Below are 14,536 nucleotides of genomic sequence, written 5' to 3' on the forward strand. Positions count from 1 at the left end.
TTCGGGGTCCCTGGCTCGAACAACGACGTAAACGTGCTCCAACAGTCCGACCTCTTTACCGAAGTTTTGGATGGTAAAGCGCCGGCCATCAACTTCGTCGCCAACAACCGACGGTATAAAATGGGGTACTATCTCGCCGACGGCATCTACCCGAAGTGGCCGACCTTCGTGAAGACGTGCGGCAGGCCAGCGAACCCAAAGCAGGCTCTTTTTGCGCAGAAGCAGGAGGCTGCGCGCAAGGATGTGGAGAGGGCGTTCGGGGTTCTCCAAGCGCGCTTCAACATCATCAAAGCCCCGGCTCGTTCGTGGTTCATGGAGAGCATGGTCGACATCATGTATACGTGCATAATCTTGCACAACATGATTGTCCGAGACGAAGGACTCGATGCCGGAAATTGGTTCGACCCCGAATCCCCCGGAAGCTCAACTGCAAGTAGTCCGCCGCGAAGTGGAGCGCATCCATCTATACAAGAACGGTTGGCTATTCGGGCAAGGACACGCGACTCTAGCGCCCACACCCAACTCCAAGAGGATCTAATTGAGCACATTTGGGAAAACTTTGGCGGAGAATATTAAATTATGTCATTTTTATTTTTTTAGAATTTTAATTATGTCTTCGCTTTTTTAATGTTAAGTTGTAATATTGTTTTAATTTTAATAAAGTGTGTTTGTTTAAATTGAATTGGGTTTTAAAAAAACTTATAAATTAAATTGAATGAATAGTAATTAAGAGACGGTATAGAGACGGTTAAGAGACGGAGCGTTGCAGCCTCCGTCTCTTAGTTAAGAGATGGAGGAAAAAAGGACAGTGGGGCCCTCAAATAGTGCTCAAATAGTAGTTAAGAGACGGTTTAAGAGACGGTATAGAGACAGCGTTGTGGATGGCCTCAAGGCCGTCAACCTCAAAATCTCCACATCCAATTATTATATCATTATCACCCCACCCTAATCCTACTCCTGCCCCCATAAATAAATAAATTAGGACCTCAGCCTCAATCTCAACGTTATTCTAGATGCTACATATCGTGATAAGTATTTCTCTTTCTAGGGGAATTCGTTCTCGTTATTTTTCATAGATAATTGCTAAAATTCATATGTTCATAGTAGTACTAACTTATAAATCTAGTATCCCACTAGATTTTGAGTAAGAGTATATTCGCTCCTCTGGTAAAATTTGGTGTTTTGCACCTTTCCAAAGTAAAATTACGAAGTACCAGAGGAAAAATATCTAATTTAGGTTGAAAGTGTTTAATTTTATCTATGATTATCATATCATTTAATTTTCTGCAAACTCATAGATCGATTTTGGTTCATCATTAAAAAATTTATATGCATGTTATTTCAACATAATGAAACTTTCAAACCTTATAGTTGCAAGCCTACAATGATGGATCCAAGAAATTAAATTTCCCTATTGGACTATTTTATTTATGAATATTGTTGGAACTTTTTTCACCGATATTATTCCCCCATTTTAAGGGTATAGTGTTGAATGGATATTATGCATCAATCCAAAAAAATTTACGATTGAAAGACAAAAGAGAACAAAAATTCTATAGTTGAGAAGCTTCGGTTTCCAGTCTAGAAATTTGCACAATTAGAATATGTCTACATCATTTTAGGCTTTCCCTATTTCTTTTGTCTTTTTTTTCTTTTAACATTTTCTTCTTGTATTTTAGGTTCCTCTTTATCTCTATTTTTGTTTTATTGTTTTTAGAAAGAAAAAAAACTCCAAGATGGATAGTCTGCCACCACCCTACACTTTGCATTCTTAGATAGCACGCTAGTTGCAAGAGTAATCTATACCATATAACTTACTAAGGGACAATTATCTGTATAATAATTAGCAGCCAGTAATGTTCAAATTGTAACAGAAATTCAATAAAATTACTGATGGAATGTGAACTGATAACCCTAGAGTTGTCCCAAATTAATAGGGATGACATTAGGTTGGCTTAATTAATTCAACTATAAGCATTTTTTAAATTCGATCATATTTCAAATTATATATTTATATTTGTCCAAACCCATTTACAAAATGTAATTTTACTATTGACATATGTCTCAAATTAACAATATAGTAACATTCGTTAATTGAAACTTTTTGTTGAACCCATTCAAATTTATAAATTATATAGATGATATAGTTATATAAGTTTGTCTTGCGTCTAAAATACAAAGTAAAAAGTGATATCTAGTAAGACGTAAGTCATTATGATTTGATTGATATGTATGTACTTCACGTATTAGGTACGCTTCAATGAATCAGACCTGCATACTCAGTTGTATAAAAATTAGCATCGTAATAGAGCATATTTCATACTCTAGCCGAATGCACCGCGTCGAAGGTAATAGAACATGTGTATTCCTGTTTACATATTAACAAATAAATCCGCATATGAATTAGTATCTCACACTAAAAATACATAGTTAATCATCTCATCCTAAACCAATTTGAAAATATAATCTCACTATATTATAGTTGATCTTCCTTCTAGGTGCACTTTAATAAATGATTGAGTATAATTATGGAGTACTATAAAAGAACGTATATGTCTATATGACAAAAAAATTGTTGTTTTTCCTTTGTACTCCGTTAATTTGGCTATTAAAAAAGACTCTTGCACGTTGAAATTTCGTAGGAGTAAATAATCTGGGAAAGTAAATTTCACCCAAAACAATTTTATACCCCTTTACACGTACATCTCTGCATTGTAGTCGCCATCTTTTTTGTACCTTTAATCAATTAACCTTTTGGTTTCTTTAAATTTCGAAAGCGTGGATATAATTTTTTCAGCTTTTTAATCTTGAAATTTGTAAAGAATGAACTGAGGTAGCAAAATGGGAAAAGAAAAAGTCGAATAAGTCCAAATAAAAAGATAAACTTAGCGCACTTAAAAAAGAGAAAAAAAAAATGTTTTAAATTTGCTCTAATCTTAAAATATGAGAATATCTTAAAAACATAACAATCAATATAAAAGACTATCCATTAGGGTATTCGGTTTGCAAGATTATATTCGAGATTAAATTTGTAGTGCAATTGGTTCATAGATTCAACCCCACAATTCAATCCTAGATGAATAATCATTGGATAATTAATCATAGTTACCCCTCTATGACTAAAATAATCACACATCTCAATGTTAGATTGTATCTTGGTATTATTTTATCTTAGAAATTGAATCCCACTAAAATATTAGGGTTAGACAAAATTCTGCCCAATCCAACCAATTTGTTTTATATTCAAATTGTATTTAAGTATTAGGGTTAGACAAAATTCTGCCCAATCCAACCAATTTGTTTTATATTCAAATTGTATTTAAGTAGTTATCTTTTTTTATATATATATATATATGAGGGTTATATGCTCGAGTTTTTGTCATCCCAAATAATTTGCCAACTCTAAATTGTTATTGGGGTGACAGAATCCTAGAAGAGCGAGCCGTGCGATGGTGTTGAATCTGACGGTGTTGATTACAAGGGAAGGGAACATCGTATCCGTAACTAGGGCGGCAAATTGATGATGCGGTCCCCCCTTAAGAAGCCTTGTTCCGCCACGTCATCCGCTTTCGGCAAGTGGGCTGAATGATTTATTCTTGTATGCGCGTGACTATGGACGTCAATCGGGCCAGCCCACCGAGTTTTGGGTCAACCCTATTCAGATTGCGGGCTAATTGGATTGTAATTTTTCCGAGTTATAAAAATTCAACCATAACCCTAAAAGCTCGGGTTTCAGGCTAGCACATCGGGTTAATCGGGTTGCTACCGATAAAATTAGCATGCAATCAATCCAATAAATAATTATGAAAATTAGTTATATTTATAAAATATAAAATATTTAATTATGATAAATTTGAGATATATGCTTAAACTCAAACATAAACATGATTAAATACTAATATTTGAGATTTATGCAAAATAAAACATAAACATCAAGAAATTTTAAAGCATGTTTAGAAATTTAAATATATTTTTTAGTGAATTTGAAGTTTCTAATTCATTTATCTATTATTATATTAATAAAAACTTAATATATAATTTATATATTTAATATATAAAATGGAAAGTTATTTTCTCAGTAATCTATATTATAAAATAATCAATGAAGTGTCGAATTAGAGTCAAACAAATAGAACAATAGAAATTTTATCGGGTTTCCGGGCCAGCCCATCGGGTTTTTGGGTCTGGCCCTAACGGGTTGCGGGTTAATCAGGTGCGGGCTAATCAGACTATAATTTTATCGGGCTATAAATTTTCAGCCCTAATCCTATAAATTTGGCGGGTTATTCAGGCCAACCCATAGGTTGCGGGCTAAATTGACATCCCTGAGCGTGAGCTCTGCTCCTATCAATGCTATTGCTGTATCCAAACAAATTAACCTCAACAACAAATTTACCACTCTTTGCTCACTAATTCACTTTAATTACATAAATAATTCTGTATAATTAACATTATTAATATTATTTGAACTTTCCAACTTAATTTCGTGTTTCTAGAGAAAAAAGCAGGGTAAAATAGTTCGAATACCATTTCGTGCACTTTTTTGTAATACTAATAAATTAGCCAATATTAATTTTAATGATAATAAATTTATGGAAAAAAGTTGTGTAAAAGTTAAAATGAAAAAAGAAGATATAGTGACGCACTTGGTCATCAAGTTGTTTGCACAAAAGCGCACACACTAATTAACAAAATATTGATATTTATAGGAAAGTAAAGACAAAATGAAAATTACATATTTAACATCATTATTACAAGCTTTCTACACCCGACAATTAAGAGTAGTATATACTAACAATGGGGGAATTCCGAATAATGGAGACTCGATCGGTAAAAGGGAAAAACAAAAACTAAAATGAAAAAAAAATCTCTTATCTTTTGGACATCCAAACGAGTAACTTAACTTTTTTGAGTTAAAAAAATTGAAGAGTCATTTTTCACCATCCCATTTTTATAATTTACAAAATTAATAAGATGCATTCAATATATAGTTTGACTCTTTTATCCGCACTTCTATTTATTTTATTAAATGAATATTACTACATACAAGGTCATTGATCAGAAAATGAATATTACTACATACAAGGTCATTGATCAGAATCGAATTAATTTGGATCACCCAAGTAATAGTGATGGTGTGATGCGTAGTTCTCACCCGGTTAACATTTTTGAACTTTTTATTCAGTATGGTTCTTTCAAGGGCTAATTATAAACAAATCATGAATTTATGTATATTTTGTAATTTTAATTTATTTTTATACTCCATCTGTCCCACAAGAATATGCACTATTTCTTTTTTAGTCCGTTCCACAATAATATGCACTTTCTAATTTTGAAAAAGTATTTTCTCTCTAATGAGGTGAGACCCATTCTCCACTAACAATACTTTAATTATTTTTTCTCTCGACTTCTCATTTACTTTATCAATTTTTTTATTAAAATCTTTACCGAACCCAAAGTGCATATTTTTTGGGGACGGAGGGAGTATATTTGAAAATTAGTAGTATAATCTTTCTAAGTTTCACAATTGCGGATTTCCCAATTTTTTTGGCAATCGTAAAGATAACATGAGTGCCCACCTAAACTGAAAAGATGCCGTGGATACCACCGTTTACTAAATACTCTCCACATCTCACGTCAATTGATTCGTATTCATTTTTGAAATGTTCCAACTAAAGTGGTAGTATTTTTTTTGGGCAAAAAACAATATTTTTTTTTATCTCTTTTACTTTATTACATATTTAATTATTAAAGTAGTTCTTAAAATCTCGTGTCCAAAAAAGAGGTGAGACAGAAGGAGTATAATATTTGTGGAATTAATGACGTAATTTAATGTGGAATTAAGCACGAAATATTTGTTTTTAGGACCATGCGCATGTTTAATTCCTGTTGTTAGTTTTCGGTAAGAGCATCCGTAATGGGGCGGACGATAGGTCGCCCGATGCCTCGGGCGCGCCATCGTCCGCCCACTGTGGGCGACACGGACAATGGCGCGGACGATGCAACACATTTTTTTTAATTCCAAAAAAATTATTTATATAAATACCCCCTACCCCACCTTCATTTGTAACCTTTCCATTCACTTTTCCACACACAATGTAGGATTTGCCGTTTTTAATCAATGTAGGATTTGTAACGTTTCCATTCACTTTTCCATTAACTTCATTTGCCGTTTTTTTTAATCAATGTAGGATTTGCCTTTTTAATTAATCGTGGTATTTTTTAACTATTTTGCATTGACATATTTGAAAACATTTAAATTAATTAACAAAACAATAGTGAAACCTATAGGGCGGCCTTTAGGGCGGCTTATAAGGCGCCCCACTGCAGGTGAAAGAGTAAGAGGATAAAATGCTGACGTGACGGTGCATAGGGCGGGCTTTAGGGCGCCCCACTACTAATGCTCTAAATAGTGAAGATCAGTGGTTTGAATGTGAGATCGAGATTTTAAAATACTACTACTAGTAATCTTAGTCAATATAGAGCCATAAAATATAGGCCCAAATACGGCCACAAAACTATTGTTTTACTTCAACACATGCAGTGGCCCAATATCATACCTTAAACCGACCATTTTGTTTTAGGAATTCTATTTGCAGAGTCCCTTTTTGCTGTATTCACAACCTGCATATCATTTTCCAGAACTCGAAATTCTCAACATAATCTACCACACGATAATACATTTACAAATTAAAATAATTTCTCCAAAGACAAGTTCGTGGTTATAAATTGGGGGTGAGTGGTATATGAATGATTCAATTGCAACTCAATTTGTGAATCACTTTGATTGTAATGTTATTCCCCCAATGATTAGTGAATCTTATTTGGATAACATACTATCTTGGTCTCTATTAAATTGAGTATTTTATATTTCTTTATTTAGATAAATTAATAAATATCTTATTTTATTATTACAATTGTTTGTAAGTAGATTTACCTTCCATTAACTTATTCTATTCATTATTATAAAAGTACATAAAAGTAGGATCTCACTTCACTAATTTTTTCTACTCACTTTCTTTCACAAAATCAAATACTACTTCTTAAAACTTGCAACAGTCAAATATAGAATATTTAATAAGGATAGGAGAGAGTATAAATTTGATTGTGTTAATGTATAAACTATTAAAATTTTCAATAGTTTCCACAAATTTTAGTTCCGATCAAATTAAAACTGAATATGTAAAAGAAGTTTACATATAGAAAAGTTATTGCTTATTCCACTTTTTATACCTAGATCACTGTCCACCATTATATTACTAGTTGGTTATTCCTTATACATTTCCTTCGCTATATTAATTTACAATTTATTCATGATCCATATAATTATGGAACATTTATAATATCTGTTTAAATACAATATTTATTTTTAAAAAACACATTCAATATTTATTTTAAAAAATATGTCAAAAAGATTTAAACATTGCATCTTAATAATCAAATTTGCCTAAACATTTCCCCAAAGAAAAAAAAGAAGAAAAAAGAGGGGAATATCAATTGCGTTGAACGAGCTTCACCGTGATTTGTAAATTCAATCATCAATTATTAGGAAGAGATAAACAAAAGTTTTAAGTTGAGTTGAGTCGAGTGGAGTTGATTCGAGAGGAATTGGGAGGGGGATATGGCGATTTTGTACGTTAGGGCGGCGCCGACGACGGATCTAAACCGGAACACGGAATGGTTTACCTACCCCGGCGTCTGGAGCACCTACATCCTTATACTATTCTTCTCTTGGCTGATGGTCCTCTCCGTCTTCGCCTGTTCTCCCGGCATGGCGTGGACCGTCGTTCATCTCTCTCATTTCTTCGTACGCCTCCTTCTCTTCATGCATGTCTGCTGATTCCGTATTTAGCTAGATTTATTGGTAGGGTTTTCTGATTATCGATTCTGAGTCTGATCGGTTATAGTTTAGGTAATGGAGTTTGAATTTCTGTTTAATTGGTAGTTTTGCTTTATTAGGATTATTATTGTTTGTTACTGGTTTCGAATTTTGATTCATTACACGAATTAAGCCGAGCAATTAGAATTTCTCCCATGCATTGATTTGATTTTAGCCATCGATCCCATATTTATCCTCACGGAAGATAACGCGGATTTCAGTTTTTGATTGACTAGGATGAGGGTTTTGATAATCTTTGGAAAGCCATTGGAGGAGTACATTCTGAGGGATTCTTTAGATCTTGAGTATGAGGGAGTTGATATTCTGATAGTTAATACTCCCTCCGTCCCAATAAATATGCAACATTTGGTTTTCGGCACGTGATTTTATGCAGTGTTGTTTTGTGAGTTAATGAAGATAGAGTAAAGTAAGAGAGAAGAAAACGTAGAGATAGTGTTGTTTCCATTTTAGGAAACGTTTCATTTTTATTGGGATAACCCAAAAGGAAAACGTTTCATTTCTAATGGGACAGAGGGAGTACTTATCTATTCATAATCACATGTCGCTGTAAAAAAAGACTACTCCCAGTGTCAACAATAATGCCAAGTGTAGAGGTTCTCCGCTAAAGTTTTTCGACTTTAGTAGCACTTCTTATATACTTCTACATGTTCACCTTCTTTTTTCTTCAACCCTCACCCCCCCCCCCCCCAAAAAAAAAAATATTTTTGTGGAAATCAAATCATTACATTAAACGGTGTGACTACAAATCTCATTTGCATTAATATAAGAGTTAATAATAAACATATAATCTAAATTCTGCCAGGCACTAAGGCACTTTTGTAGTTTGTCTTTAATCGGTAGTGTTATAACTTCCAGTAATTATTCTCATTGTTTGTTGGCTAAAACTGGAAATTTAATCTTTGGCGGCTTAGCACATAAAAAAGTGTATGCAATCTGGTTTCATTTCCGACTTTTAAAAGCATTGTAGTGGCGTCCATTTTTTGTTAAAGGCATGTGTGCATCTTCTACACATGAAGTTTATCTGGGGGACTTATTTATCAGTTTGTGATGGAAAATGTTCCATTAATCGGTTAAACTTGTAGGATGTTCTTCCATCTTCTCACAGTTGAACCGTGCTGGCGTGGTTTGTTAGTTATACAATGTTATCATGGGAAGGATATATGCATTTATTTGGTGTCACACAATTTTCATATGCTTATAGTTGAGGTCTTGTTCAGGTAACATATCAATTTTTTCACTGGAAGAAGGGGACTCCATTTGCCGAAGATCAGGGTATCTACAATAGGTTGACTTGGTGGGAGCAAATAGACAGTGGCCAACAACTTACCCGTAATAGGAAGTTCTTGACAGTTGTTCCTATAGTTTTGTAAGCCTTCTTTTGATTTCCCATTCCCTCCCTTACAATTTTTATCTGTTGGTACTTGCTAATTGTTCATGCCTTTGCCACATGTTTCTTATAGAGTGCTTTGTTGTAACTCTTTTCTGTATATGGATCATCTCGAGTCCCTTATAATAATATCAATATGAATATGTGAATCTCGTCTGCACACCTTCTCTCATTAAGCAACAACCCTGATGGTTATATATTCAGTATGTTGGCGTCCGTTAAGCTGAACCCTTTCTGTTACCAGAAGGATAGAAATGAAGTTTGTGAGTATGAGGAGTTTGAGAATTGGAAGGTGATCTGGAATTGTAGTTCCCTACTAAAGCACGGTGTACTAGATAAGAGTAATTAACCTTGATAACATATTTTGAGGATACTATTACATTGTTTTCCTTTTCATAAGTCAAAACATTTTTATAGTGCATAATACGTATAAGGTTTGTTTGGTTCTCCTTCTCTACATTAGCCATAATAGAGATGTTAAGTGGCTTTTAATGCCTTCTCTTAACTCCATCCTCCTGTCTTAAGATTTTTTTGCAGTGGCTTTTAATGCCATGACTTGGTTGAGTCACTAAAAATTAATGAAACATTATTAGATGGTTGTTTATGAGAGCTATTGCATGAATGTGGTGGTAGACAACAAGCCTTATGTGCTTCTGATAACTTTTGTCATCCGTGTCTGTACAATTTGCTAATTACATAATTTAGTAGATTTTGGAGAAAGTTTGTTTTAGTGTTCCTTTTTTTCCCCCTATAAGCTCTGTTTTTGTTGATAAACTTTATTAGTTGTTTTGTGGTTTCTCTCTTTCATGGATGACCTGCTGAGAAGTCATACACTTGTACGGTCTGTGAACTGCAACAACCTGCCTCTGTTATTCTAGAACCATTTTTAAGTTTGAATCATGCTTCTTTAACCTGGGGGGTGTGTTCTTTTTGCTTGCAAATTTATCCTAAGAAAGGATAGATAAGAAAAGATTGGAAAATCTTTATTGCATTTTATTAGTTCCCACCTTTTTCATTCCATGTCTTTAAGATGGATAACATGGGAATTTGGAGGGGAATATTATCACATCAAAATGATACCCCCTAATATAATTATCATGAATTGGAGTGAAAAGGAGGGAAAAGAGGCTGCCTGGATTTTTTTCATCCTCGGAAAATTGTCCACCCTATAGAACATGTGAAAAGAGTGTATAAGGGGTAATGAAATATGTTTTCATCATTGAGAATAAACTCTTAGTCTAAATCTATTATAGATCCCCAAAAGTGTGCAACACCGCTTTTTTGCTACTATTAACATGGAACAGTAATATGACTATCTTACCTTGTTATTCGTTTACTTTGTGTTATTTAAAATATGATCTAGTGATAAAAGTCCAAACAAATCATGAAGAACTTTTAACATATCAATTTTAGCCTATCATCTTTTTAGTTTCTTTCTAATCAATAAACAATTTGATAGTTTCCATCCACATAGCCTCCAATATCTGGAAGGTTTCTGAAGTTTACCTTAAGCTGTAAAAATGAGTTATAGATGATTTGTATGCATTGCTACAAACTTATTAAAAGGTGAAGGTCTTAGTGTAAATCGTCCCATTGAATAAGATTTTTTTCTTCAAATTTCCCATGATACTGTAAAAAACAATTTTAGCTGTTGGAAGATTGGCTTGTGATTGTTGAAAAAGTATCACATAGATATAACTGGGCAGACCTGGTACATTTCCATTTCCTAATTGGGAATATTGGAAGCATTCAATTTATGCTTTGAATATCTGCTGAAGTCATGAGATATTACATACATTCTTACGTCTGTAATGTAGATGATTTTCATTTTCTTTTGTTTTCTTTTCGGCGTCTTGTGTTAGGCCTTTTATCTCCTGCATTACATTGGATCCAACCACTTTGCATGACATTTTCTTCTTATTTTTACGGAGGCACTTAATATTTAGGGAGTTGTTTGACTTTCGAAGAGTGCATTTTCTTTTTGTGTTATTGTGTCTTTACTTTATCTTTGTCCATAAGACAGCATTGTTTCTTTATTTTAACTTTCTTCAGGGGGCTTCTACTCTTAAGGCTTGAGCCGATGCTGTCGACATGTAAAATGAGGAAAACTTTATACATGAAAATCCCTTTTTTAGCTAGACAAAGCTCCATCCACTAGTATATTTTTGGTGTATTTTGGGACTGACTTGAAGTCCAAGCATATATCTAAATATGGAAATTTATTCGTGTTTTTGACGCATTCTTTCTTTTGTCAGGTACTTGATAGCCTCCCATACTACTGACTATCAACATCCGATGCTCTTCTTCAACACTGTAGCTGTTTTTGTTCTGGTTGTTGCCAAGTTCCCACATATGCATAAAGTCCGCATCTTTGGAATAAATGCAGATCAATGAACTTGTGTCCATTAAGGATCTGTGTTAAGGTTGAGCTTACACTCCTACATCTTTTTGATTCGGGCTTAGAGATTGCTGAAGTTGTGCAGATTGGGAAGTCGGAACTGAGAAGGATGTCAGTTGAGTAGCTATTGGTAAACCCTTCAGAAGCTGGATATTCTCTATGTGGAACTCTTTTATTAAGTACTGAAGTTTGCATTTCGCCTTACATTTTTATTTACATTTATATCATAGAGGCAGATGCTTGAGTACCATGTTTTGTGGAGACAAAAGGATCACTAGTGCGTTGTTCAGTTGATTGATGTTTCCATTAATTTTTTGGTTGGTATTTAGTCTTAGGGGAAATAAATTGTTTAGCAATTGTGTTTCTGGAGACTTTGGTTTCCACTTAAGTTTTCTGGGGTCCTACTTGTTTCATACAACAATGGTAGTTTTGAATTGGGCTCTGTAATGCATATATTATTGGGTAGGGAAAGGCAATACATTGCACATAATTATGTGCTTGTTTTGGTGAATCAGGATTTGGTGGAAGCTACTGGTTGATCGAGGACGTGTAGGTACGTGCGCCAACCGGTAGCATCTCTGTGCTTTCCCTCCATTGTACAAATGGCGTTTTCCTTCATCATACAAATGGTTTTATTCTGATGCTTGTCCTGCCATAGTGGTTGGTGTTATGACTGAAATTTTTTATTCTCTACTAGTACTGAAAAACTTGATGGTGTTTTCCAATTTCTGATTCCGTATCTAGTATGTTGTACTGAAAAGGGGGTTTGAACTTTTCCAAACATACGATATGATTTGATGTGTTTGTTGAGTAGAATATTGTGATATATAGTCGGCAATTGTGATTGGAGCAGAATAGGTGGCGTGGAATGATGAGGTGTTTGGATGGAAAAGTAGTTGGGGTTTGGGAGTAGCTTCAAAGTGAAGACAAGAAATTTGATTCGATAATTGGTTTCATCTGCAAAATAGTAGCAGTATCTACTGTTAGGAGTATAATACTATATGATGGTTTGTGGAGGAAAATAAGGTGTGAGGAATTGATGGAACCGGCCATGTTTTTGTTAGTGGCAGAGGCAGAGAGAATAGAATAGCAGTAGCGATCACACTGCACTGCACATGGGAGGCTAGTTGCATTGTCGTGTTATGTTTAGCAGTGGCCGTTATATTGCACAAACAATGGAACGTGTGCTTACAATTTGCTAAACGATAAAATAGTACGGACACATCTCTCTTCATTTCTCATTATTTAAAGTCTGCCTAACTACAATTACATACTCCCTCCGTTTCACGAGGTGAAATTTTTCGGCATGAAGTTTAAGAAAGGGATGTTGAGTGTTGAATAAATAGATAAAATAAGTAAGAGAGAGAAAAAGGTGGAGAGAATAAAGTAGAAAGTGAATAAAGTAGGGAGAAAAAAAGTAAGAGAGCGTAAAGTAAGAACGAGAAAATAATTACTATATATGGAAATGATTCAATTATGAAGAAACGGAGGGAGTAGAATTTTTCCTTTTACATAATCATTACAGGCAATGTTGTTCTGACCAAATTTAAACTGAGTGAGGAGTGAGTCTTGCATTTAATGCTGTGACTAGGGAGATAGTCCAACTACTAAATTATGGTGTATATCATTTTCAAATCAAGAAAAACCTTCTATCTTTACTAATCACACAAGTGAGTCAAAATCATACTTGAACATTATGGGATACTGATCAGCTTAAAACGTGGGAATGCAATAGTAGATTCGAACTAATGATATTTGACTTCAATAATAAGCTCCAAAGCTAAAACCATCTTGTAATTAAAGAGTCTAAATTAATCAACAATATTTGGCATTTGCACCAATTTTTTTTTATTGAGGCACCAATATTGAACTCATTTTCCTCATTTTAAACTAGCAATTACTATTAGTTATGTAATTTGGTTTCTAAATTCTACCAAACGAGATAGCATTATTAATTGGCTGGTATTATTTATGGAGAATAAACGGTAAAATAATGCTATAATTAATTATATGGTTATGTTTGCGATTGAAAAAATACTAACACATAGTTTTGGGTGAATGCACTAATCATAGGCTGAAAAATTTTGAAAATAAAACGTTTAAGGGGGATTAAAATGAAGTAAGCACGTCTCATGAGTTTAGTATAAAAAAAATTAAAATGGAAATGATGCCAAAATAAACTCGTCCTTGAGTGGTGGCGCATCCATTTTGGGGCGGTGATTATCCCCACACCACAGATAGTGGATTACAGCAAATTACATGATATGAATATACCATATGTACACACAGTGGTATGTATATAAATTAATTATATTGGTGTGTAAGAAATGAAGTGTAGATCTAAGTGGGAGAGGGAGAGGGAGAGGAGATTATTCCTCAGCAGCACACATGTCTAGGGGAATGTTTGTGGGACCCATTGAATGACAAAAGTGGGTAGGGTTTTACAGATCTTTCAACGACTGAGAGAAAAGGTAAACATGGCATGGGGAACTCATCATCACCACATTTAAAATCAACTTGGAAATTCATCTATTTCATGACACAGATACATTTCCATTTATATGCGTGAATCAATTGAATGAGTCTATCTCACTCTCACAGTTGGTGGCTGTTTGGATACACATTCCTACACACTAGTAGGTAAATCTCCATTCCTCTTTTTTCTGTTCAAGTAGCAGATGTGTACAATCTACCACCTCTAACTAGCTAGACCAAACCCATTCCTTCATATCATCACCATTCACCATACTCTCTTCATGAAAATGTGACCACATGTTTTAATTACACACACTAGCATGCATGATAACAAAAACTAATTAGAATTGAAGAAAGGTGAAAAGAGAGAGAGTAA

The 14,536-nt window shown here is 34.1% G+C and overlaps 1 protein-coding gene across 3 annotated transcripts; it reads left to right on the plus strand.

The window, feature by feature from the left end:
• The first annotated feature begins 7,445 nt into the window (after nucleotides 1-7,445).
• On the plus strand, nucleotides 7,446-12,501 carry LOC121768122 (ORM1-like protein 3). Of its 3 annotated transcripts, none has more exons than XR_006043284.1 (4): nucleotides 7,446-7,807; nucleotides 9,118-9,266; nucleotides 11,543-11,815; nucleotides 12,201-12,501. XR_006043284.1 is itself a non-coding variant. In XM_042164501.1 (4 exons), exons 1-3 carry the CDS (start codon nucleotides 7,622-7,624, stop codon nucleotides 11,679-11,681), a joined length of 474 nt encoding a protein of 157 aa, XP_042020435.1. In that variant the 5' UTR covers nucleotides 7,446-7,621; the 3' UTR covers nucleotides 11,682-11,710; nucleotides 12,201-12,501. The 3 variants fall into 3 exon arrangements, 2 of the variants coding, with proteins under 2 accessions (XP_042020435.1, XP_042020434.1); XM_042164501.1 differs by having other exon boundaries at nucleotides 11,543-11,710; XM_042164500.1 differs by lacking the exon at nucleotides 12,201-12,501 and having other exon boundaries at nucleotides 11,543-11,995.
• The last annotated feature ends 2,035 nt before the right edge of the window (nucleotides 12,502-14,536 follow it).

The sequence above is a fragment of the Salvia splendens genome, chromosome 15 (genome assembly GCF_004379255.2).
Source record: "Salvia splendens isolate huo1 chromosome 15, SspV2, whole genome shotgun sequence".
Classification (NCBI taxonomy): Eukaryota; Viridiplantae; Streptophyta; class Magnoliopsida; order Lamiales; family Lamiaceae; genus Salvia; species Salvia splendens.